The sequence below is a fragment of the Panthera leo genome, chromosome C2 (genome assembly GCF_018350215.1).
Source record: "Panthera leo isolate Ple1 chromosome C2, P.leo_Ple1_pat1.1, whole genome shotgun sequence".
Lineage (NCBI taxonomy): Eukaryota > Metazoa > Chordata > Mammalia > Carnivora > Felidae > Panthera > Panthera leo.
The window spans coordinates 82,798,446-82,823,779 of record NC_056687.1 but is presented as its reverse complement, the minus strand read 5'-3'; the positions used below and the strand labels follow the sequence as shown (position 1 = coordinate 82,823,779).

General features: G+C 55.4%; 2 protein-coding genes across 6 annotated transcripts; one reads left to right on the top strand and one right to left on the bottom strand.

Annotated features, from left to right (window-relative positions):
* Positions 1–818: 818 nt before the first annotated feature.
* FAM131A (family with sequence similarity 131 member A) lies at positions 819–9,508 on the top strand. Of its 5 annotated transcripts, none has more exons than XM_042903757.1 (6): positions 819–1,047; positions 2,255–2,315; positions 5,618–5,711; positions 5,960–6,142; positions 6,342–6,458; positions 7,772–9,508. In XM_042903757.1, the coding sequence occupies exons 3-6, from the start codon at positions 5,642–5,644 to the stop codon at positions 8,245–8,247; spliced, it is 846 nt and encodes a 281-aa protein (XP_042759691.1). In that variant the 5' UTR covers positions 819–1,047; positions 2,255–2,315; positions 5,618–5,641; the 3' UTR covers positions 8,248–9,508. The 5 variants fall into 5 exon arrangements, with proteins under 5 accessions (XP_042759691.1, XP_042759690.1, XP_042759695.1 ...); XM_042903761.1 differs by lacking the exons at positions 819–1,047; positions 2,255–2,315 and adding exons at positions 2,341–2,663; positions 3,326–3,468; XM_042903756.1 differs by lacking the exon at positions 2,255–2,315 and having other exon boundaries at positions 829–1,047.
* CLCN2 (chloride voltage-gated channel 2) lies at positions 9,454–24,771 on the bottom strand. The gene is given in 25 exon segments (XM_042903755.1): positions 9,454–10,050; positions 10,196–10,282; positions 14,283–14,387; positions 14,560–14,598; positions 14,739–14,798; positions 15,017–15,090; positions 15,306–15,420; positions 15,535–15,707; positions 15,945–16,078; positions 16,390–16,603; positions 16,855–16,965; positions 17,196–17,265; positions 17,630–17,785; positions 17,923–18,007; positions 19,568–19,652; positions 19,655–19,668; positions 19,761–19,845; positions 19,946–20,071; positions 20,196–20,274; positions 20,358–20,435; positions 20,543–20,676; positions 20,764–20,892; positions 21,269–21,400; positions 21,570–21,726; positions 24,033–24,771. Coding segments are annotated over 25 exon segments (2,709 nt in total). The 5' UTR covers positions 24,105–24,771; the 3' UTR covers positions 9,454–9,855.
* Positions 24,772–25,334: the final 563 nt, after the last annotated feature.

Here is a 25,334-nt window from a genome sequence, read left to right as displayed (position 1 = left end):
GTCCCTCTCCTCCCCCTGGGGCACAGAGATATATTATATATAAAGTCTTGAAATTTGGTGTGTCTTGGGGGGGGGCACCACCGCCTGCCCCTGGGGTCCTTTTTTATTTTCTGAAAATCACTCATGGGACTGCCGTCCTCGCTGCTGGGGGCATATGCCCCAGCCCCTGCACCACCCCTGCTGCTGCCTGGGCAGGGGGAAGGGGGGGGGCACGGTGCCTGTAATTATTAAATATGAATTCAATTAAGCTCACTGCCTCCCTGCTTTATGGCCTACTCCCTCTGGAGAAGGGATATGGATAGGTGGGCAGTCTCCTTTCCAGAGCTGGCACTGTAACAGTTCCTGTACCTGGCACCCCTCTTGCCTCTTCCCCTGTCCAAGATTGTGGGAGTTGGAGGGTTACTTCGCTGGAGGATTGGACCCTTGAAGCAGACATGGTGGGATGTCCTGTTGCTTGGTAGGGGAGAAGAGAGAGACAAATAGCTGTGGGGTACCTTTAGACACACTGAACTCCTGGAAGAATGTGATCCAGACCCCAATAACGGGGAGGAGGCCTTGGGTTTCAAACTGTTTATAGCCGGAGAAGTCCTCTATGGTTTCAAGGTCTCATCTGTGAAAGGATGGGGCTGGATGCAATGACTTTCACCGTCCTCATTCTGTGTACCTGGCAGCCTGGGCCCAGAGCTTTCCCTCCCACCCTTGCCTTTCGGGGTCGCTGCGCAGTAGGGCCTGGGAGGAGGGGACGAGGTGTTTCCGGACTCGGCCCCGGGCCGCCTCTGCGTGGCTGTGACGTGTTTCGCCCCGCCTGCCTTGGGTGGTGACGCGGGTGGCCACGCCCCGTGCTGACGTCACCGGCCCGGTTCCCTCTCCGGGGAGCGGCGGCGGACGCTCGGCTCCCACCCCCTCCCCTCTCTCGGGCTCTCCCCTCCCCGGTGGCGGCCGCGGCCCGACCCTCTGTAAGGCGATGGCCCGAGCCCCGAGCGCAGGCTAGCGTGCCTGGGTTCCCGGCCATGGGCTGTATCGGCTCTCGGAGTCCGGCGGGTCAGGGTAAGAGGCGGAGGCCGGGCACGGGTTGGAGAATCGGGCTGCGGCTGCCCGGTGCGCGGGCCGCGGGTGGGTGGGGGCCTTGAGGAAGGGGCCGGTGTCGGGAGGGGGAGGAGCTTGTACCGGGGAGGCGGGCCTGTTAAGAGGAGGGAGCGGAAAGGAGCGGGGAGGGGGCTAAAAGCGACTCGGCTTCGCTCCCACGGCCTGCCTGCTTCTGGGTTTTGCAGGGTAGACTCGTGGTCTTTCCGCCTGGATTCCCACCGCTGAAGGTGGCAGGAGGTGCACAGCCTTGGGAGGGGCAAGTTGTCCATGGCAACTGGCCATCCACGCCCACACACTCGCCGCCCCCAGCCCACACCTCTCCTCTCACTGTCCTGGGAGTGGCTCTCTGCTGGGAACCTGCCTCTTCTAGCTGCGTCCCAATACCCTTAAGGAGGTAGCCTGCAAAGGCTGTCGAGCACCCCAGCACGGAGTTTTTGTACTCCCCTGCCCAGAGTCGGCTAGTTTATGAAGGAGACTGAGGCCCCATTTGGGGCACCTGTGAGCACCTGATCACCTCTCACCTCATAACTACTATTTTAGTTCCTTTTCCCCACTCCCAACAAAAACATTATCCTACCTTGTGTAGAGAAAGAGGAGCCAGGAGAGAGGCCATCAGGGCTTCCCACAACTGCTGATCCCTGCTGCTTGGGCCTTGGTTCCCATGGATGGTGGGTGGTGCATGCTGTGGCCTGGCCATAGTCCTGTGCATCTGAGGTCCAGCAGCCAACTTAAGTGTCCTGGGTTTCTCCAAGCCCAAAGCCAGGCAGCGTTGTTGTTGTTGTTGTTTTTTTTTTTCCATGAAGTTGAAGGCTGGGTTTTGGAATGGGTCCTGGGCTTTCAGGGCAGGTGGTCAGTCATACAGGCCTTAGAGTGGTTGGTACTTGAGATGTTTTGAAGCTAAGACTAGCTGAGATTTGTACTTTCCTTGGTTCCCATGAGGAATTCTGGGATTTGTAGTCCTAAATTAACCTCATGGCTTTTGAAGCTGAGAAGCAGCAGGCTGCTCTGATCCCTCTGGACCTGCTAAGGCTTGGGGTTCAGGAAGTCATTCCTCCTGTAGTCAGGGGAGAATTTGGCTGACCTTAGGACTGGCTTTGAGAGCCCTGATTAGGTACCAGCTGGGGGCCAGGGATGGCCTGTAACCTTGTGTCTTCCTTCTGGTTGGTAGCATTTCTGGGGACCACCAGCTGGCTGAGGCTCAGGGACAGAGACGGCTACTCCAGCTAAAGGTCAGTTGTGATGTACATTGCCTATTGGCACTGTCTAGGGGATGGGCCTCAGCTCCCTGAGCTTCAGAGAGCTCTGCTGGGCCCCTGGCACTCCCACCTCCTCAAAGCCATGAAGCAGGAGTGTTCTCCTTCTGTGACTAGGCACAGGTTCCAAGTGGGGAGGGGACTGGCTCAGCATCCGGAGCCAAAATAAGAATAGAACTGGGAGCTGAGCCTGGAGCAGTTCTGGGCTTTTGGTTCTCTGCATCAACACAGCCAGCATGCCTATGATTTCTGTGCTGGGCAAAATGTTTCTATGGCAGCGTGAAGGGCCTGGAGGACGATGGACTTGTCAGACGAGTCGCAGAGGTGAGACCAGGGACTGTAGATGTGATCTGGGAGGTAAGGGGAAGCTGAGGAATTGGGTGCTCAGGTGGCAAAAGGAAAATTACTCTGGTTTAGATAGTGGGAACCAGGATGATACAAGAACAACCAGGCTGGGGCCAGACAGGGCATCAGGAAAAAAGCCTTAGGGGACTGGGATGAAAGTAAGAAAAAATCATGGGTTTGTCAGAAGAGGAGAGTAAAGAGCTGCATACCAGCTGATGCTGGCGAGAGGAAAGAACCAAGAGAAGGAAGGCAGCAAGGCTGTAAAGGGTCCAAGGTGGTGGTGGGGAGGAGGATGGCGATGGTGGTGGAAGATTGCGGTGTGCTTTCCAAGAGGAATGGGTAGGCCGAGAAACCCAAGATTCAGAATTTATGAAAGTGTAGGTTTCATCCCTAGGGTTCTGACGGTAAAATGTATCCAGAGGAGGAAGGGGGCCAGTGGGCTGCCACAAAGTGGTCCCAGAGGCCTGAAGGTCAGGAATGTGGGATAGGGGCTTTCAGAATTGTGGAGAGCACCAGGTGGTTGCTGATATTGGGAAGGGGAGAGGGAGAGGGATGAGGAAAAATGATATGGCAGCGCGATAAAAATGAGGATTTTGGCACAAGTGAGAGCCCAGGTGAACAGCCTTTCCCCCACCCCTCAGTGGCCTCGGACCCGGCTTGGGCTGTGGAGTGGATCGAACTTCCTCGGGGCCTCTCTCTATCTTCCTTGGGATCTGCTCGGACCCTCCGAGGCTGGAGCCGATCCTCCCGCCCTTCCTCCGTGGACAGCCAGGACTTGCCAGAGGTGCTGGGCCCCTGGTGTTGGTAGGGGGAAGGGGGGCCGCATTCACATGAAGGGGATCTGTATCCCCCACCTCCGCCTCGACAGCCTGCTTCTGGCTCTCTTTTCCTGCGAGCGGAGGCGCTATCCGGCCGGCGGGGCCCGAGGCCGCCCCCGCGCCGGTCTGCTCTGCTCGGCGTGGTGCCAGCGGGCGGGCTTTGCTCGCGCCTTGGGCGCTGACGTCAGCGCATCCCAGGCCGTATCCCGGGAGATCCTGTTGCATGGTGATGGGTTGCCAGGGAGACACACACCTTTTCTCTGGGTCTGGGCCGCAGCTGCGCGCAGAGCAGCGCCGGGCACGGATGGCGGTGGCTGGGGGCAGTGAGGGGAGGGAGGGAGAGCCAGCCAGGAAACACCCAGCAGGTGCTCCTCCCCCCAGGCCTGGCCGGAAGCTAACGGCGCCACCCTGGGGCCCATGTAAGCCAGGTACTGACGGGGGGAGGGGGGGGGCCGTGCGGGCAGAGGGTGGGCCTGAGGTCAAGGGAGGAGGTGGAGTCCCTCTTGTGAGGGGTGGGAGCTAGGCAATGCCAGGGAGGGGTCATGTGCTTCCAACTTCATTCATTCATTCATTGAGGGAAACATTTGACGGGGCTTGCCGAGGAGCACTGAGCCAGGTGTAGGGTGGAGGTAGGAACCTAGGTGAATCAGTCAGGCCCTGCCATCCTGAGATCCCTCAGGAGAGATGGAAGGGCAATGCTGAGGTGGGTGTGGGGGCGGGGAGGGGGGTATCTAAGAAGAGACAGAGAGAAGACTGGACTGAAAATATAATAGGAGGTGACACTTGAGTCAGGCCTTAAATGGTAGGGAGCATTTTGTCAGGCAAGGATGGCGTTCTTAGCCCAGGGGAAAGCCAGGTTCCTTTGCCTGGTGGCAGGAGGGATGCTTGCTGACAGGGAAGGTGAAAGTGGGGTTTTATTGGGCAGAGGAGATCTGTCATGGATTCCAAGGCCTGGAAGGAGGCAGGGGGCTCACAGAGTGGGCTGTGAAACTAGGACTTCATTGGACAGCAGAGGAGCCCAGAAAAGATTTTAAATAGGGACATGTGACCAGTTGCATTCCAGGAAAATTATTTGTTTACATTTATACTTTGCCTCATTCACTCAGCCTGTGTGTTTAGAAAGGTTACTCTTGTACCAGGCACTGTGCTAAACACTGGGGTGCAGCAGTGACAAAAGAGACCAAATTCCTTCAAGAGCTAAAGATCAGTGAGGGAGACCAGCGACAAATAAGGAAACACACAAAGTGGGCCATGATTTCACACACAGGGTACGTTTATAGAGGATGGTGACTTGTTACAGAAGGAGGATGGAAAACTGGTTGGGTGGCCAGGAAGACCCTTCTGAGGGAATGATGTTTCAGCCAAGACAAAAGATGAGAAGGAGCTAGCCAGCCATGGGGAGGAGGGAGAGGAACACTTACACAACATCCTAGGCTAAGAAAATAGCATGGAATTGGAGGAGCTCATGGGTCTCCAACTATGCTAATCTGGACACGGAGTATTGAGGGCTTGAGGAAGGGAAGGCAGTGGCAGTGGGAGCCGAAAGGATGAGCAAAGCATAGGGGAGAGTTGACGGTCATGCTGAGGCTTGGAGCCAGACTGAATGGGCAAATGCGTGATGCCGAGTAAAGAAGCTGGGGAGCAGGGCCAGATGTGGGAAAAGGTGTTGGGTTTGGTTTGGGTCATGCTGAGTCTGTGGCCCTGGTAGGCTGTAAAAACAGCTGGAGGATTGAGAGGAGATGGTCAAAGAGAAGAGGACCTGGAGGAAGTCCTTGATGCCATAGCTTTCTCCCTTCCTCTTTTTCCTTCTCAAAGGTTCTTGACTTCCCAGATTGCCTCCTTCCCCTTTGGGAGCTGAGAAGGTGGGGCAGGGGTGATAGCTACAGTTCTGCTCCTTTGGGTCCGCCTGGATCTCTGTTGCTCCTTGGGAGCACATAGCTTGCTGGTCCTGGCTTCTTAGCCTCCCTCTTACGTGTCTCAGCAGCCACTGAGACATATGTGCTGCCCTGGCGTCTCTTCCCAGCTCCCATATTCCCTTGACACCTTGGGTGGGTTATGGGCATGCAGGGATGCTGCTGTCAGAGGGGCACTGACTCTCTGATGCTGTCACCCAAGGTGAATGTTGGAGACACAGTCGCGATGCTGCCCAAGTCCCGGAGAGCCCTAACTATCCAGGAGATTGCTGCGCTGGCCAGATCTTCCCTGCATGGTACGCACCCCCTTCCCATACCTTTGGCCACTCTGTCCTTCCTTCTTCCTTTTGCACGTACACATTGGGGACTGTATCCTGTGAGCTCTTGCTGGGATCTCCCTTTTCCTCCCCTTCTCAGATGAATCCCAGCTTCCTCCTCCCATCCAAAGGCACATGTGGACCCAAACTACCACCACCCTTCCACTCCCCTCTCAGATGCTCCCTGGCCTGTGCCCTAACCAGACCTCCCTCTGCCCCACCTGCAGGTATTTCCCAGGTGGTAAAGGACCACGTGACCAAGCCCACCGCTATGGCCCAGGGCCGAGTGGCTCACCTCATTGAATGGAAGGGTTGGAGCAAGCCAAGCGACTCACCTGCTGCCCTGGAATCAGCCTTTTCCTCCTATTCGGACCTCAGCGAGGGTGAACAAGAGGCTCGCTTTGCAGCAGGTGGGGACAGGAAGGGGTCAGCCACACGTTTGTCATAGGGATGCTCTCATTGCCTCAGACCTGATGTGGAGGTTGGAGTCTTTCCATACCCCTCTCTTTCCTCTCCTGTCTCCAAGCTGAGCCCTAGTCTTAATTCTTCCTCTAATGTATTCTGCTAATGAACCTTCTCCGCTAATGAATTCCGTGTCCTCCCCGACAGGAGTGGCCGAGCAGTTTGCCATTGCAGAAGCCAAGCTCCGGGCGTGGTCTTCGGTGGATGGTGAGGATTCCACTGATGAATCCTATGATGAAGACTACCCTGGAGGAACTGACTCAGGTGAGGGGCAGTCCATGCTCGTGCCCCTAGCTGGGGTGGGACTGAATGAGAGGCCTTGTGATTCAGAGGCTTTTGGAAGGGGTGGCGTGCAGACCCTGTCCAGGCAGTCCTTGACATTTCCAGGGGCAAGAGGGCTGTCCACGCTCATGGGGGGGCAGTCAGCACCTGGAAATGGAGTAGTTCCTTTCCCACAGGTGCAGAGCCTTCTCTGCCTGTGCCGTTGGGCCTTGTAGTCCAGAGACCTCACTGATACCTTCTGTGCAACTGTGTCTCTGGGAGGGTCTGCTGTGCCTCACCTTTCCCTCTCAGGGCAGCCTTCTGGCCAGCTGTGGCAGCACAGATGAGCCACAGCAGCATAGCACCTCACAGGGCCATAGCCCCAGACAAACAGGAAGGCGTGCTGGGCCTGGACCGCCCACAGGGCCGTGCTGGCTCATGTTCAGCATCCTCAAATTCCATCTGAGACCTGCCTGTCGGCCTTTCTCTGGGCCAGTGCTTCCAGAGGGGACCCTGCGGGGCTGTGCAGCTGTGCACAGCCCTCCTTTCATCTTCCAATCCCCAGACCACATGGCTGACTTTCTCTGTAGCTTCTAGGCTCATGCCTCACAACACTCCCCCCACCCCTACTTCTTTGCCTTTGAAGATTGCCTCCACCAGCCCCCACCCCTCCAGCTAATTAACAGATTCTCCAAGAGCAATACATTCGAGCAGACTAGCAATACATTAGACTTCTGCTGTGGTCCAGAGGTGACTGATTTGGTTGCCTGAGGCCAAGATGGAGCCCGAAACCATAAATGCTCTCGTTTGATTGAGTTGCAGGCCTGCTTTTTGATCCTTGATGTAATGATAATAACATTTATCCAAGGCCACCACGACCCCATGTAGAACCTTCATGCAAATTCAAAAAAGCACCTCTCTCTCTCTGGTGGGGAGGGTCCCATGCTAGGGCATGCTGCTTGATGAGCAGAGGGTGGGCTGAACTTCAGTCCACACTCACTGCCTTGGATAGGCTCCCCTCGTGCAATGGACAACTGGCACAACCATGTGTGGTATCCCTGCATTTATTACTTTCTTACTTTGTGCTACATTCTTTTGTTCTCTCAGCAACCCCATAAGTAGGTATATTAGACTCTCCAATTTGCCATTAAGGAAACTGAGGCACCCAGCGGTTAAGTGACTTGCGCAGTTACCCAGCTCCTTCCCACTCTCCCCATAGCTAGGGGTGCCAAGGGTGGAGTGGGGAGAATGTGGCTTCCAGGTTGGTCAATTGACATGGGGCTAGTAGGGCTTAATTCTTTTTTCTCCCCCTGCAGATATGGCTGGGCAGCTGCCCCTGGGGCCCCACCTCCAGGACCTCTTCACTGGCCACCGATTCTCCAGGCCTATGCGCCAGGGCTCTGTGGAGCCTGAGAGCGACTGCTCGCAGACCGTGTCCCCAGAGACCCTGTGCTCTAGTCTGTGCAGCCTGGAGGATGGGTTGCTGGGCTCCCCAGCCCGCCTGGCCTCCCAGCTGCTGGGTGACGAGCTGCTCCTCGCCAAACTGCCCCCCAGCCGGGAAAGTGCCTTCCGTAGCCTGGGCCCATTGGAGGCCCAGGACTCACTCTACAACTCGTCCCTCATGGAGTCCTGCCTTTCCCCCGCCGAGGAGGAGCCAGCCCCCTGCAAGGACTGCCAGCCTCTCTGCCCGCCACCAGTGGGCAGCTGGGAACGGCAGCGGCAAGCCTCTGATGTAGCTTCTTCTGGGGTGGTGTCCTTAGACGCGGATGAGGCAGAGCCAGAGGAACAGTGACCCAAATCATGCCTGGTGGTGGCATGCGTCCCCTGGCTGCTGCTGGGGGCAGAGCCTCTGTGCCCAAGTGCGGGCTGGAGGCCTCCAGCAGAGCTCCAAAGCCTAGAGGGCTCCTGGGAGCACTCACTCCTCCGTTGTGTGTTTTGCATGAAAGTGTTTGGAGAGGAGGCAGGGGCCAGGCTGGGGGCGCATGTCCTGCCCCCACTCCTGGGGTTTGCCGGGGGTTGCCCGGGGCCCCTGGGGCATGGCTACAGCTGTGGCAGACAGTGATGTTCATGTTCTTAAATCAAAAATGCCACATACACATTTCCTCTTTGGATGATGTGAACCCCTAAGGGGGTGGTTGTGACTGGGCCCTGTGGGGTGGAACGGGAGGGAGCCCGGCCCCCTCTCCCCTTTCCCCGTGCCTCTCTCTTTGCTTCTCTCCACCTCTGAGTCCATGTGCAGTGCTTGACAGACTCCTCCCCCATCCCAGGGCGGGCTGGCTCTTACCCTCCTGGAGCCTAGGATTGAGCCGTTTCCCCCAAGGGCCCCTCGCCCAGCTGGGCTCGTGCTGTGCTTTGCCTCTCCATCATCTCTAAATCTTCTTCTATTTCCTAAAGAGGGGTTTTGGTCTGTTCTTTCAGTCGTATTCTCTGGGAGGCACTGGATTGATGAAGGCATGTACCCTCTGCCCTTTTCCTGGCCCCTTGTAGGATGTGTGGGCAGGATCCCAGCGGCTCACAGCCTGCCTGGCTGCCCTATTCACCGAGTTCTTGTCAGAGTGGAGTTGGGAGAAGGGATGGCTCCACTTGCTACGGAACTGTGACTTCAATGTTCTTCCAGAGAGGGCCACAAGGGGGCCACGTGGGTGGCTGGGCAGTTGTCTGTGGGGGCCTGAGCCAGGCAGGAATTGTGCCAACAAGTGACAGTCATGTGGGAGTGTCTCTCCTTGAGGAGGGAGGAGGGTAGTGCCTTTCTTGGCTGAATGAAAGGCCAAAGCTATAGCACTGCGGGCCTCTGCCCCAGCTAGTGTGTTGATAACTAAGCAGTGGAGGCCTCTATGGATCCTGTGTTCCACAGACCGTGAGCTCTGGAGTCTTATGGCTGTGGGGGGTTTGGGTGGCTGCAGAATTCCGAGCCTTGTAGGCTTTGGCAGGTAAGAGGGCCCAAGGTAAGAACAAGAGCTGATGGGCACAGGCATTCTATATATAAGTGGCTCATTAGGTGTTTATTTTGTTCTATTTAAGAATTTGTTTTATTAAATTAATATAAAAATCTTTGTAAATCTCTATATACATCTGGTCATTGGAGGTTCCAGTATAAACCCATCTTAGTTCTACCCGTTTCCCCCTCAAAGGGGGAGCAGGGGTCAAGTGACTCCACCCCTGTCCTGCCAGGGGGATGCTGATCTTCCTGCCCATGGAACACTTGCTACAGGTGGGCACTGGGTCAGATTCCAGGTAGGATGAACCAGGAGGAGCTTGGCACCCCAGGACTGCAAGGGAGGCTAGGGCTCCAGCCTTTAGTGCAGGCGCCTCCTTTCCCAAGGCAGACGGGACAGGAGAGCTTCACGGTCTAGACCAACAGCCACAGCCACTGCCATCCTAGGCCACCCACTGAGGGTGTTCATTGGCACTTGTCATCGCTGTCAGAAGGGCTCCCCTCCCGGGGGAGGCCATGATGGGAGCGGGGCCCCCAGAGTGCATGCACCTCTGTGGTCTCTGTGTCACTGCTGCTGGTGGCACTGTCACGGAAGCTGGCCAGGGGCGGCCGGACTTTGACGCCCTGTGCTGTGACAGAGCCCTCGATAGCCTTCCGGAGCTAGAAAGGGTAGAGGGTCAGATGTGTGGACTCTGAGCTCCCTGCTCAGACTCCACCCCAACACTTACCCCAGGTGAACTGGACATAAACAAGCCTGCATGCCTGTTTGGAAGCAGAAATGGTTTGATGGCCATTATCATCTCACCTCCTTTAGGGTGACGATCCCAATGAGTCGGCCAATACTGGTGACATAAGCATGGTCCACTCCCAGTAGTGAGAAGATGGTGTGAGTCTGCAGGGTGGGGAGAAAATACACTGGACATCATGTACACCATCTACAGGCCAGAGGGCCCCAGGACAAGGCCGGGGTGGGGAATAGGAGTGGTGCCATACATAGATGGGGGGTGGGGAAGGGAGGGCCACCAGAGGGAAAAGAATAATGAGGACATTTCTGCAGCCAGGCCTCAGAAACTTGATAGAGGGAATCTTTAGGTTGCTTATTTGATGGAGAAACAGAGGAAGGATTCTTCGATGATGGAGGACAGAACAACTGTTCAAATGTGACATGTAATGATTGGCCATGCACTGAGCAAGATCTTTCTGAAATTAGTAACTTCAGTACTGTTCTGAGATACCCATTCTACAGGAGAGGCAGTATGAGGCTCAGTGGTGAAGTGACTTTGCAGCTCCAGAAGGAGTTTTCATCCCTCTATAGAAGGATAGTTTTCATCCCTCTACAGCCCCGGTCCTGTGCAGATGTCCAATCAGTCACAGAGGTATCTGGCAGAGAGGTTCCATATCCTTTAGGGGTACTGGCCCTGAATTTTGTGCCTCTCACCCCACTTTAGTAGCTGACACATGCTTCCCATTTGCCTCCAGCAGGCTGGCAGTTAAAATGTCCTTTACCGTGGCTCTGACATTTCAATCATGGCCTGAAGCACTCTACGTCTCGCATACAGTTTGCCTTTTCTGGGGCCCAAGTAGCATCCCAGGTGCTGTTGAGATGTAGCTTGAAGTCCAGGGAAACAACAGTCAACCACAAACTCCCATGTCTTTCTGGCTTTGGACTCTCCCCTCAACTTTCAAATGTAATCACCAAGGGCTCAGAAATTGTCAACCAGTTCTCCTTGTGTTCTAAGTAGATTTTCTTGGGCCAGATGTCTTGAAAAACACTACTGACACAGCAGTTCCTGGAATTTTTGGCCTATCACTTATCGCAGTGTTTTCAGTTTACTTGTAAAGTCTCTTGGCTTAATGTTTGAATCAAAATGGGCATTAATAACCCAGCTTTTTGAATACTAGTTACTCAGAACTCATTATAGCCATCTGAAAGCTTCAAAAATATTTTCTTATACAGTTGCTAAATCATTAGAGGGCTTCCAGAGCTTTCCTAACTCTCCATTTAAGGCATGACAGTACTTATAAAGCAGTTAGAAGTTCAGTTTTAGAATAAGCTTCTCTACGTTCCTCCAATACCTTTATCATAACTTGTTGGGGTTAGCAAGTTCTTCCCCATATCTAACTTGAATCCTACATGCTACATGTTACCTTTTAGTTTCCTCATCTGACTTCAAAGGGAAACCTATATTATCAGATTTTCTGTTTTAATAATCCACTAGCTTTGTCTTCTTATGGTTTAATAATCCCTCTATCTTCTCCCAAGGATCCTATTAAATTGTTCCCCTGGATTTTCTTTTTCTCCACAATCTTAATTAGAATGAGCTTCTGGTGGACTCTATGCCTTTTAGGTTTGCAAACCACTGGTCCCAGGCAGTCACCAAGCCTTGCCGATCTGCTTCCTGAACATCTTGGCCATGCTGATTCCCTCACTATCCTTACCAGGACCAGGCCACAACATCCTCATGGGGCCTGCTTTTGGTCTCCCTTCCCTTCAGCTTGGCTCTGCCATCCTATGAGCTTTCACAAACTTGAGTTAGAGCCCATACTCCCCAGAATAGCCCACAAGACTCTGCCTAAGGCCATCCCAGCTGGTCTCAGATTCTGCTAGACACTCTAGCTTCCAGCCTCACATAATCACTCATCTTCTTCTGAAAACACTAATTTCTTGGACACTTCAACCCTTCCCTCAAGTCCCCCGTTGTCTGCCTCTTAGTATAAGCAGTAGTAGAAGTCATTCCTCACATATATTGAACTCTTACTATGGCCAGGCACTGTTCTAAGTATCCCATATCAAGTCCTTTATCCAAAGAAAAACCTATGATGTAGGTACTCTGAGCCCCATTCTACAGATAAGGAAAGCGAAGCACAGAGAGGCTAAGAAATTTGCCAAGGCTACACAGCTAACACATGGCAGACTGAGGATTTAGGTAAAGCCGGGCTGGCTTAGCTTTGGCATCCTAGCCTCCCCTGCCCCTGCTTGTCTGCAGGTGGTTTCAGAATGAATGTGGCAAGTAGCTGGTATGGCTGGCAAGCTCTAGTCTCATAGGTCCCTAAGTAGTCTCCAGTGGATTCCCTCTCCCCATGAATGTTCCCCTCCTGAACTTGACTGGGCTACTACTAATTGATTCTTCAGGCCTACAAGGCCATTTTGAATTCTCATCTTTTATGTTCTTATCACTTCTAGTTCTTTGTACTTTTGTTAGTCGGTTTCTCAAAGGCTTCTTCTCTTCCTCTGATTTTTAAGTTTGTAACAAACACCTACTTTGTTCTTTTTCATTTTAACTTAATTAGACACCAGGGAGCCCATTGGAGGGCCTGTACATCTTGGGCTTGGGAACAGTGAATTGACAGGGAGAGGGACAGCGTGGCCTTCTGAAAGAATCCTGGGATTGTGGCCAGGGAATCTGGGCTCTGGGCCTGGCTCTGCTGTACTGACTCAGGCAAGTGACCTCTTCACTGCCTCAGTCTCCCCATGTATTAAAATGGTTAAATCCCCAGGCTTTTGGGTCAAACCATCTTGGATTCCAGTCTGATTGCGCTGCTTACTAGCTGTGTGACCTTAGGCAACTTGCTTAACTTCTCTGAATTTCAATGTCCTCATCTATAAAAACTGGAATATCACAGTATCCATTTTACAGTCCAATTGTGAGGATTAAATTAAACGTGTGTAGAGCTTAGCAAGTGGCTGGCACATAGTGGACACTATAAAAAATGGCAACACGATAGAAAAGCTTTAGAGTTCTTAGGAAGAAAGGCTTTAAATAAAAACTCAGTGTATTCGCAGGTCTATATATATTTTTCTTGCAACTGTACTGTAGTTCCCCAGTCACTTTGATCTGATGTCTTTACCCAAAGGCTTTTAAGTTCCTTTATTACCTTTTGCTTTTTTTTTTTTTTTTTTAAATTACCTTTTGCTTTTCTCTTTCTTTGTGCCCTGTCCTTCCTGGCCCAGCCCCTGCTTGTCTGGGATGGCTGGCTCTTAGGCTCAGCTTGCACCTCGGCTAGCTGCTAGAGCTGCAGACCTTGGGAGTATTCCTCCACTGCCTGCATCCCCATGCCTTGGAGGCTTGCACGTTTAAATCTGTCAACAATTTGGCTAAAATGCTCTGCTCGGTTTCTACCCCAGCACCCTGCTGGGTGTGCCTGCACTTCCTGCCTTCGCTTAGAAGCCTGAAGATGCCCAATGAGGCCACTGTCCATGCTGGGGAGGCCCCGAGAAAGTCCTCCACAGAGAGCCCCAGCCCTCCTTGAGTGTCAGCCTAACCCTCCACCAACCTGTCTGCACTCAAGTTTTCTCCCCTTATCTGCAGGCCATTTTGCCCTTCTACTGAGCTATCTTCCTGTGTACCTACCAGTTTTCCTTTGGCCTACATTATTAAGTCAGACTTTCTGGGGTCTGACATTCCAAGCCCCCCACTGGGCGTTTCTCATCTTTGTTTATCTCTTCTCTGCAGTGTCCCCACCCCTACTTGGATATTTGCTAGCTTGTTTATTAGAGTTTCTTATCCTGCCTGTTTTTCACCCATTTTTTTTCAGTTGTGGGTGTATCAGCCTTGTTGGGTGCTGGCAGTCTCCTGCCTGGCTCTGACCCTGGCCTGGCCCTCTGGCTTCCACCCAGCTCAAACCCTGTCTTTGTTGCTGCTTTGGCCCAGAGTTCCCTGGGGGGCAAGGCTGAGCAGAGGAAAAATGATGCCTGCGGTAGGCAGGAACAGGCTAAGGGGACCTGACTCCCGGCCTCCCATCCTTTAAGGCAATATGTTTGAAACACAGCACAGAGCCCACCCTCTGCTACCCTGTTTCCCCCCACCTGCCTGAGTCCAAACTGTGGGAGGACCTAGATCCCCACCCTGTGCTCCTGAGAGCTCAGGGCAGCCCCTGGCGAATGACCCTACCTTGTGCAAAGAGGTCCGCTCCACCAGCTGGAAGGGGGCAGGGTCAATTTTGCAGTCGCTGAAGTTGACAGGTTCATCTAGTTGCTGTTCCTCCCACTCCAGAATCTGAGAGGATGAGACAGAGGATTAGGGGGAAGGTGCCAATAGCTGCTCTCACCTTCCTGAAAGCTGGCTCCCCCTTTTCCCACCCAATGGTCCCTCCCATGGGGACAGCAGCCAAGATGATGACTGAACACTCCCAGGAAGAAACAGGGTCCAGAGTCCAGTCACACCTTACCTCCTCAGGGGTCATCTCGCCTTCCAAGTCTGAGTCACTCTAGGAGAGAGGGACAGAGGTTGGTAGCTAGTGGCTGGGAGGAGGTGGGTGTACCCCCCGGCTTGGGGAGGCTTATCCCGCTAGCCCACAGCCCTCCCTGTCCAGTGCTCCTGAGCTGCAGGAAGAAAGTGAACACTTACCGCCAGGGAGATTCGGACCCGCTTCAGCTTGCGCTTGTCACATGATTCGGACTTCTCCAACTTTGTTAGAGCCAGAGAGAAGAGTTGATGTTACAGGGAGGGAGGTGAGGGTTAAGTGGTGGAGCTGAGAGGAAGAGCACACAGCAGGGACAGAGCTGACATCTAGGAGGGCAGAAGCGCAGGGACAATGGAGGCAGGCTCTGTAGGGTTAATGGAGGGGTGGTCTCAGTGTCAGAGAGAGAGCTGGAAAGAAAGAGACAGAGACTCTGACTACTCACCTCTGAAGCAGCCTCGGGGGGTGGACTGCCACAGAAGAGGCTCCTGAGGGCGATGCCTGCCTGCTCCATGTTCCCTGTGTTCCCAAACACAAGGCCCCGGGGGCAATGTCATCTTTGAGGGCGAGGACCAGGAGAGGTGAGGAGGGCAAGAGGAGAGGTGTCCTGGTTCTACCCCTGGCCCATCTGGGCAGCCTCTTAGCTGGGATGTGCTCAAGCAAAAAGGTTGGGTAGGGCTCCCACTGGATCTCAGGGGCCGTACTCTGGCTCTGCCAGTGGGAGAGAGGCCCACCTGTGGGACTCTCCCCGAGGTTCATGGTGTTGCTGGGCCCCCTCTTGAGAGCAGGCTTCAGGGGCTTGTGAGTCTCCCCCCGGGCTGCAGTGAAACCTGAGTCCTCTGTGTTCACCTGCAGAGGCAGGAAGGGGCTGGTGAGGCTATGGCCCCAGATCACTTCTGTATTGCCCTCCCAGTCTACGTGACATTTGGGAAGATTGTGCAGTTGTGGGGTTCCCCTGCCCACCTGGAAGCGGACGGAGGTCTCAGGGCTAGGGGGACTCTCCTGATCGGACGGTGGAGAGGTCTGGGCATTTCGATGCTCCTGCATGTACTGCCGTCGGCGGGCTGGGCTCAGCTGCGCCCCCAGCAATGCCACCACCTGTGAGCGCTCAATGGAGCCCAGGAGGATCATGGACTCTGGGTAGAGCAGGTGGGAGGACTCAGGAGCTGGGGGTGAGGCCCTCCTACTCACCCCCTGGCCTTCTTTCACACCCAGAGTGGGGTCTTGGACACAGACCACGCACCAGAGGGCACCCCTGGCTGGCAAATGCTGGCCCAACCAAGGAGACTGGTTCTGAGCTCCTGTTCCCTCCCTCTTCCTGAGCAGCAACCCTGGGAGATGCCCCTAGCACCAGAGATCCCTCCTGGTCTCACCAGAGGATTCCACTAGGGCCAACATGCGGCCCTTGGTCCTGTGCAGTGCTAATCGAAGGTCCCGGAAGGTGCAGCTGAGGGCCACGTGGGGAACATCCCGCACCATGATGTCCTCCACTCGCATCCGGTACTGCCTGAGGGTAGAGAAAGGCACTTAGTTTGTGATCATGATGGGGAAGGGATCCCAGAGCACTACCATCAGGGCCATAAGAAGGCCCCAGAGCCCATGGGGACAAGGGCTAAGAGCCAAGGAGTATTTCTGCCTTCATTTGATCAGGTGGGGCTAGCTGCGGCTTCCCCAGGATGTGGACAGGGCAGCTCTGGCCAGGAGAGAGCAAGGTGGCTGGTCTCCCAGCTTCACTGTCTGAGGACTTTGCTGGAGGTGGGTCTGAGGGGGTCCTTCTGACCCTCACCCGCACCCCCCTTGTCGCCCAGCCCTCCATACTGGTGGCGGCCCCAGCCCAGTTCAGGCAAATAGGGCAGTTTCTTGATCCGGATGATGCTGTCATAAAGTGAGGGCTGTAGGCTCTGGGCAACGGCGTTGGCCAGGATGACGGCAATCATGACGGGTAGGATGTGGGCAATCTGGCCCGTGAGCTCGAACACGATCACAGCCGTGGACACTGTGTGTGTCACTGCTCCTGCCAGTGCAGCTGCCCCTGGAGGTAGCCATCTTCAGTCACCTCAGGGTGCTCAGGTCCCAGATGACCCTCCCCATCCAGGGATGGTCCTCTGGGGGCCTTTCAGGTCGCCCAGTACACTACCGGGGACCTGCCAGGCCGCCCAGTACACTACTGGGGACTGGCTTCTGCATCTGAGCGAAGCCGGGTTCCTGCCAGCAGGGGGCACCAGAACCTCAGACCCTGTGGCCAGGGGTCTTGGGAGACAGATGGGGACCTGGAGCACTTACCCACCACTGCATAGCCACCAGGCACAATCCGGTAGGTGCTGCCGTCAGTGTGAATCCCATCTGGAAACCAGGCAGCCATGCTTTCTCCCACCAGACGCCCAAATGCTGCTCCTTCAGGGAGGGGGGTGGGAAGAGAAACAGGTAGTGGAGGGGGAGGGTGGGGGCACTAGGAAGAGAGAGGGTCAGAAGGTGGGGGAGGGGCCAGTGGGTCATTCAGTACAGGGGACAGTCAGGGGGTGGGGTTGGGGCTGAGGCTGGACCAAAACCCACTCCCAGGCAGAGAGGGGACGGCGAGTGGGTGGGAAGGTTGAGGCTAGGAGAACAGGCAGCTGAAGACTCACCAATGACAAAGACTGGCATGAAGGCCCCACAGGGCACTGGGATGGTGGTGGCCAGTGCAGACATCCAGAACTGCAGGCAGGAGGTGGTTCAAACAGGTAGAAGCACTGACAGGCCCCAGGCAGCCCCCAGCTTCACCCTGAGGCGTCTACCTTCCTTATCAGTCAGGCACAAGTTCCCAGCTATCCCAGAATCCCCCAGGATCAAAGAAAGGAGGACTCCAGAACCAGATGGCTTGGATTCAAATCTTACTCTGCGGTCTAGCTCTGGGACAATTATGTAACCTCTTTGTGCCTTGACTTCCCATCTTAAAAAAAGGGCTACTGACACTACCTTTCTCATAGTGTTGTGAGACTTAAAAGGAAAGTGCTTAGAACAATGTCTGGCACCTAGGAAGCCCAGGTTGGCATTAGCTGTACACATGTAAGAGCCCTACCTTCATGAGAATGAAGATGACCAGGGTGAGGAAGACGTTGGCACGTGGTGGGCTCCAGGCCTGTGAGGTTCCCGGTGGCTCTAGCTCCTCTACCAGACCCTGGCGGACCCACGTCCGGTTGTCAAACAGGGTGACCAGAGTCTCTTTCTGTGAGAGCTGTAGGTGAACACGGTGCCTCAGGCTGGGGAACAGCCAGGATGAAGGGAAGGGGCCCAAAGGAGAGCAGAGACTGTTGGCTTTAGAGGGGATATATCCCAAGGGAAAGCACAAGTGTCTGTTCTGCCTGGAGTTACCTGTCCGGCCATGAACTGTCCAAACCCAGGGGGGAAGGTCAGAGTGGAGATGAGCAGGGTCACCAGAGCTGGGAAGAGCAGGCGCCTAGAGATATAGGTTTCACAGCATCAAACATGGGTGGTGTACCTACTACAGACTGGTAACAGTCTGGGTGCCCTCACATACCTCAGGGCTGAGGTCGCAGCAGAGCCTCGTGCTTACATAAAAGCACACAGTTCTGAGAGAAGGTCCCTTTTGCTGTTCGTGATATGATGGACCCAAGGGTGATGGCTGTCTGGGGTTATTATAAGCCCAAATGCCTTTCTGTTGGCGCTCGATTCCCCAAGTAGGTAGCAGAAATCCAACCCATTCCAGCCCTCTCTTGGACACTTCTGAGCTGTGACTCCTCTCTATGCTCTCAGAGGCCCAGCCAAAGGGGACACTGTGTGACAGTATGGAGAAGTTTATGCCTTTGTTTCTCTCTGGTGACTTAGAGTGAAGGTCAGTGTTGGGAAAAGCTACGGTCACTCATGAAGTTGACCAAAGGTGCCAGAGGGAACAGGTTTAGTGGGCTGCCCTTTCTCTGAAAGACGTCAGTCCCAAAAGTCCTGTCTCAGGCCTTCCCGCTCCCAATCCTCAAGTTCACAAATGAGAGAGTTAAGCTCTGGAGATTAAAAAAATCTCACCCATTTCTATGCTTCCACGGGGGTGGGGGTGGGGGTGGGGGTGGTGGAACTAAGGCTCAAACACTCTCCAGGGAGCAGTGCCATCTGTCCAGGCCAAGGGCCTAAGGAAGCCTTAGGGTTTTTGTTGTTGTTTTTGTTGTTGTTTAATGTTTATTTTTTTTGAGAGAGAGTGTGACCGGAAAGGGTAGAGAGAGATGGAGACACAGAATCTGAAGCAGGCTCCAGGCTCTGAGTTGTCAGCACAGAGTCCAACGCGAGGCTCAAATTCACGAGCTGTGAGATCATGACCTGAGCCGAAATCAGACGCTTAACTGACTGAGCCACCCAGGTGTCCTGGAAGCCTTAGTCTTTTCAAAAAAAAAAAAAAAAAAAAAAAAAAAAAAAAAAAAAAAAAATATATATATATATATATATATATATATATATATCTCTATATATATTTAAATATTTATTTATCTGTTTGTTTATTTTTAAGAGACAGAGCACGAGTAAGTGAGGGGCAGAGAGAGAGAGAGGGAGAGAGAGTGTGGAGCCCGGAGTGGGGCTTGAGCTCATCTGATGCGGGACTCGAACTCAAGAACCATGAGATCGTGACCTGAGCTGAAGTAGGATTCTTAACTGACTGAGCCACCCAGGTGCCCCTTTAAATTTTATTTCTAAATACTCCCTACACTCAGTGTGGGGCTCAAACTTACAACCCCAAGATCAAGAGTCACATGCTCTCCCGACTGAGCTAGCCGGGTACCCCATGGAAGTCTTAATCTTTGATGTGACGTGCCTTGACTAAAAATTCAAAAGTGCCAATTTTGAGGTAATTCATATAAAAGCCAAAATGTTCAATCATTCCAGAAAACACCATTGGCTGATTTTCTCAATGAAGTGCTATCTTTAACTGGGCTACTCTTTGCCACAGTAGGGTGGCCCTCTCACCCTACTGTGACCATCGCACAACTCAGAGAGGAGCCCAGGTCCAACTCACTTCTTCATGAGGAAGCGGTTGATGGTTTTCTGCTTCCGCATCACCTGGACAATCTTCCGGTTCAGGTAGACAAAGAGCGCTCCCCAAAGCCACTAGCAATACTAGAGAGGGGAGAAGTACCAGGGTGAAAGGGGGTCTTCCCTCTTCTACCTCCTCCTCTCCGATGCACCCCAGCTCCCTGAGCTCCCCTCACCCAATGACAGCAAAGGCCGGCAGCTCCTGGAGGTCAAAGGGGAAGTCAAGCCGGAATCGGGTTTTGAAGAGAGCCGTAATGGTCTCTGAAAGGAAAGCAGAGTAGCAGAGGGAGGCAGGTGTAGTGTTGAGGGCCCTCACCTGAGCCATCTCAGGGGTTCGTCTCGTCCCCCAGGTCTCCCCCACCTTCATCACGGTTCCAGACCGCCAGGACCCGGAAGATGAAGGCACTGAAGGTGGCAGCAAAGAAGCCTCGCCAGTAGTTCCGCACAGCGAAGAAGGTGGAGGTGACCTCAATGCTGAATAGGACACCTGTGAGGGGGCAAAGCAGAGTGCCACATGAGGCCTGGGCCCTGCCTGAGGACTCAGACCCAGATGAGAGGGGCAAAGGAGGTGAGGCCAAGGGCAGGGCTGAGGGGCTGGACTGACCGCCTACCTCCAATAGGTGCTGCAAAGCAGCAGCCTACTCCCACGGCACAGGCAGCAGCCAGCATCTCTGTGTTCCGGGATTCATTCTGGCAAGAGTGGTGGAAATGGGTGTCAGCGTGGCCTCAGCAGCCTCCCCTCCCCCTCTGCTTTCCCCCAGGGTCTCCCTTACCTCATAGATGCCCCCAAAGAGGGAGAGGAACTTGCTGAGCAGGGCAGCACACATGCTGGCGATATGCACAAAAGGGCCCTGGGGGTGTGGGAGCAAATGGTGAGTGGGGAAGGGGCACACCTTGACCTTGGCCTATCTTCTTCCCCCACTGGGACAGACTCCTTCTATCCCCAATCTGGAGTTACCTCTTTGCCAAGGGGCATCCCGCTGCCCAGGGCACAGGTCAGCCCAATGACCTTAGCTACAAAGGTCTTCAGGGTGAGGTATTCCTTCAGCACCACTCCTCGCAAGATGGTCTTCATCTCAGGGATGCCAGACCCTGGAGAAGTTATGGTCCCAGGAGAGTCATTTGATGTGCCCGTTTCAGGAGGTCCCATCACTGCCCTCCCCTTCTTTCTTACTGTACCGACAGCCTGAGGAGCCAGGATCTGTGTGAATCCAGCTGAGAAAGTGATGAGAACGATGGGGTAGGTGACCCAGGCCAGGTACTGGAGCAAGAGGCTAGTGTTCAAGCCTCGGGACATCCACTGTTGAGCTGTGGGGAGAAGATGAGCTGCTGGACCCTAGATGCACACACCCAGTCCCCACCTAGCCACTGGGACACACTGATATGACAAGCTGTCCCAGGGAGAATCGATCCATCACAGACAGCCTGGGCATGAGGGGTAGGGAGGCGGCCTTACAGGGCATTCATTGGGACAAAGATCACAACAGGGAAGAGGGGCAGTTCGAGAAGGGAGGCAAGAAGTTGTGGCCTATGGGAGTGGCAGTCATTATGCCTGAAGAGGAGGCAGTCAGGCTGGCTGGGGAAAGTGGTCAGTGGCCAAGTAGCCAAGATGCTTGGACAAGTGTGGCATGGAGAGAGCAGGTTGGTTCTTCCCAGCCTTCCCCTTGTCAGCCTTTGTCCTTACCCTGCAGACAGGCAGCGATGGCATAGTCCATGGCCCAGCTGACCAGAGCCATGAGGAGCCCCAGCAGGACCAGGAAGATCCAGTCTTCACCAACCCTGGACACTAGGAACTTATGGCAGCGTACGGAACAGACTGGGAGCAGGGAAGGGAAGAATGGAGTGGGGAGGGGGGAAGGCTAGCACCAAAGTATTCCCACCTCTGCCCCCCAACCCTCAACCTCCCAATGGGTAGCTCTAATGGCCTCTGTCCCCCTTAGCACAGCACAGCACAGCCAGGTCTCCTGCCCCAACCCAGGTCTCACTGCGGCATCGGGCGCAACGGCTCTGTCCATATTCCAGGAGCTCTGGGGGAGCCCGAGGGGAAGGTGGACCCCTCCAGGTCTCGGGCCCTCCCAGGCGAATCCGAGCAGCTTCCTCTTTGGCAAAGGCCCCAAGGTCCTGAGTATACCGGCCATACATCTGAGGAACAGGGAATATGGGGACATTAGCAGATGTGCGCTGAGTGGGGACCCCTGCATCAATTCCCCTTCTCCCAGACTCTATATTATATGCCCCTTCTTGAACCCACAGTTTCCACTTTGGCTTGGGGTGTGGAAACAATGCACATTACAGACCGTGGGGGCTGTCCTGGCCAGAGTAATGGGGACAGCCAAGGTACAGGGCACAGCACTGGGGGTGGCAGAATAATTGTCCTCTTCTCACAGGCCTGCCCAGGGAGCATGGAGGAGGAGGAGTGGGAGGGAAGGCCCCAGAGGAGGAAAAGATGGAAAAACCTAAGGCAGTCTGAAAGTGGGAGGAAGGAAGGTCAGAGAATAAGGGATGGTCAAGGACGGAAGGGTAACAATGAGGGCCTCATGGAGCTGGGGGCAGCTGAGTTGGGCCTAAGAGCAGGCGGGGCCTCAATCCTTATCACGTTCCCGCTTGGCCTCTAGCCTGTGACCAACTCAGCTGCACCCTTCCCATCCACCGTAATCCCCTTGTCCCCATTCTCCACCCCTAACCACCTCCCCCCACCCCCCCAGCCTGCCAGCCCAGCTGGGAGTAGAAAGTCTCTGGGTGGGTGGAGAATGCTGGTGGCTTCAGTCCCACTCTGGAGCTGCCCTGAGTCCAGTGGTGGGTTGGGGCCGGCAGAAGCTGATGGCTGGGCTGTGACTGGGGATGTTGGGGTCCTGGGACGGGAGAGTGAGAGTCGCTGAGCCTCAGCTAGACCTGCCAAGCTGGGCGTGTGTTGGGGGGTGGGGAGGAGTAGATTCCGGCTGCCACCCGCAGAGCTTCGGGACACAAAGGGCTCCTGTTGGGGCTGGGGTTGGTGGTGGGGGGGGAGGGAGGGAAAGATAGAGACAGAGCAAGAGAGTGATAGAGAATGAGGAAAGGGAGGAGAGGGAAAGGGAAAGAGGAGAGAAACAGGAGAAAGGGAAAAAGAGAAGCCAGGGGAAAGGCAGAGAAGAGAAAGGAGAAGAGAGGGGAAGAAGGAAGGAGGAAAAGAGAGAAAGAAAGTAGAGTACAAAGAGGCAGACACAGTGTAGGAGGGGGAGGTGAGTGTGTGTGAGAAAGACAAAGGGATTAGAAGGAGAAGGGGGAGAGGCTGGAGCAGAGAGTGTTCGGGAGACAGCATGACCCTGAGGATTCGTTCCAGAGATAGAGACCAGGCAAAGGAGGTGGAGATGTGGCTGGTGCAACAGATAGACACCATTTCAGAGGTCAGGTGCCTGGCTTCTTTGACCAAAGCCCCATTCTCAGCCAGGACAGATTGACAGACACCTCCCCCACAATGCGAAGGCTTGCCCCTCTCCCCTGGCTCCACCCCCACCCCTGCCACCTCTCCCTGTCATCCTGTTTCATCCAGTCTCTCTCTTATAACAGGGCACCTCCCAGCCCCAGCTACAACCCAGGACCCCTCCTCCTGGAGAGGCTCCCTCCCAGCCTCCTTCCAGAGCAAATTCCAACCCAAGCTGGTAAAAAGGAGCCACCGGCCCACTCCCTTCCCTAGAGTTTGGGTCCTCCGCCTAGTGACACAAGAAGGGGCAAAAGGCTTCTCAAACGCTAAGTTGCAATGGTAGCCATGAGTCAGCTCACAGCCCCAGGACCCCTGCTTTTAATGAGGTCAAGGGACACCCCTGAAGTGGGTGGGGGCTGGATACCCAGTCAGCATGGACAAAGGTCCCAATTCCCACACCCATTCTCGCTTGACCCATCCTCCCTAAAGCTCCTGTACCAAGAGTGGGGGGCGGTGTACAGGAAAAGCTCTTTCCCCCCAGAGAATCCCCTGAGGGCTTCTTGCCAATGCTGGGTTGCCAGTCCCCCAGGGGTAAGGGCTGGGGGCTAGGTTTGGGTCTGAGCCATCTTTCCACACAGTCTTGTTTCTAATTCTAGTACAGTGCCACACACTTAGTGGGGATAGAGGGAATGTCTTGGATGGTGGAGATAGGAGGGTAGAGAGAAAAAGTTCAAGGGTGTGAGTGGTGCTGGGGAGGGATAGTGGGGTGCTGAGACTTCAGTCCAGGAGGAGCAGAGAAAACGTGTGTGTGTGGGGGTGGTAAAGAGAAGGACACCTGGGACAAGCACCTGATGTCCTTGTCCTCTGCAGCCCCCTCCCCACCCCCCCCCCCCCAAGCTCTCCAGCCTCTCAGGCCCTCGAGCCTCAGTTTCTCCAGCTCACTTCTGGGGCGGGCTTAGGGTAGGCCCCCGGACCTCGCGCTTCCAAGGAGAACCCAGAGCAGCGGTACCGGAGTGCACTCCTGAGGGTTCCGCTCGGCTTCACTTACCAGGGTCTGCTCGTACTGCAGCGCCCGCGGCTCCATCCCTTCCGCCACTGTCGCGGCCGACGCGGCCGCCATCTCCGCCCACAGTCCTCTGGCCTCCCGGTGCAGCTCGGGCTCGGGCCCGGACTCGGCTCCCGGCCGGCAGAGCCCGCGCCGGCACCCGTCCCGTCCCCGCCGCCCGGGCGGCCGAGTGCAGAGTGCGGCGGGCCCCGTGCAGGCGCTTCGGGCTCAACCTCCAGCTCGCGTCCCCTCCTCGGCGGGCGGGCCGAGGGCGGTGCCCTCTTGTGCTGCTCCGCCCGCCGGGCCATCCACAGGGGCCAGCCCAGCCGGGCGGGGGTCTGCGTTGAGGCCGCCTCCGAGGCTCCGGGGAGGCGGCAGGGGGCGCTTGGAACGTGCTAACCTGCGCTCCCTCTGCGCAAAGGCCCGGAACTGAGAGGGGCAATTGGGGCCAAGCGGGGGCGGGTCCGCTGGCACGTGGAAGGGCCGGGCCAGGCCCGCGGCGCCCAGTGACAGAGCAGGAGGAGCCGGAGACGTTGGGGCTCAGCAGGGCCTGGGGCCGGGGTCTGCTGAACCGTTTAATCAGATTCTTTGCGCTCAATCTCTCAGGAGTGGCGCCCTCTCTTGCTTCTCCGGAGGGGCCAGACGGGCCTGGCAAGGCCCTTCTGCTCCGTCGAGGGTGAGAAGCAAAGCTGAAGGGACTCGTTGGGAGACGCTAGGCCCAGAAGGCTGGCGTGAGGGGGTGATGCTCGGAACTGAGACTCTCGATCTCTTTCATCCTCTTTCCTCCTCCTTCCCTTACCTGCTGGTCCTCTTGGGAGTCTCACCTGGAGTAACCCGGCCTGTGGGGTGCACCAGGGTGGAGGTGGGGAGGGAAGGTGAAGGGCTGAGGCCGGAGGGAAGAGATGTCTAGGTGCCGGGAGGCCGCTCCTGGGAGGAGGGTGTGGGCGTACAGAGGTCGCTTTTCCTTGGCAGGTCCCAAGGAGAAACTCGAGTAGCTACTGACTTCTCGCCACCATGGGGAACAGCCTGCTGGGGATCTGCATTCTCTACCAGGGTCTAAAGAAGGATAGAGCAGAGGGTGGGGTGAGCACAGAGTGGATGGGCAGTGTAAGAGATTGTGTCAGGGGAGAGGCTCGGGCCCAGGAAACAGGCAGTGTGCGGGAGAAGGCAGGATCAGGATGAGGGGGCATGTGGGAGGCACAGGCGGTGCCCAGGAGGGAGGACGGTGCCCAGGAAGTGGGCAGTGTGAGAGGAAGGGGCAGTATAAGGGAGGAGCTGGTATTCGTGGGAGAGGATAGCGCCAGG

What these genes read in the sequence shown, in the direction of transcription:
- FAM131A (XM_042903761.1), top strand. Translation starts at nt 2,576, where the DNA reads ATGCCTATGATTTCTGTGCTGGGCAAAATGTTTCTATGGCAGCGTGAA. An exon ending in ACAGCCAGGACTTGCCAGAG is followed by an intron (nt 3,469 to 5,617) that starts GTGCTGGGCCCC and finishes CTGTCACCCAAG; the next exon opens with GTGAATGTTGGAGACACAGT. An exon ending in CCCTGGAGGAACTGACTCAG is followed by an intron (nt 6,459 to 7,771) that starts GTGAGGGGCAGT and finishes CTCCCCCTGCAG; the next exon opens with ATATGGCTGGGCAGCTGCCC.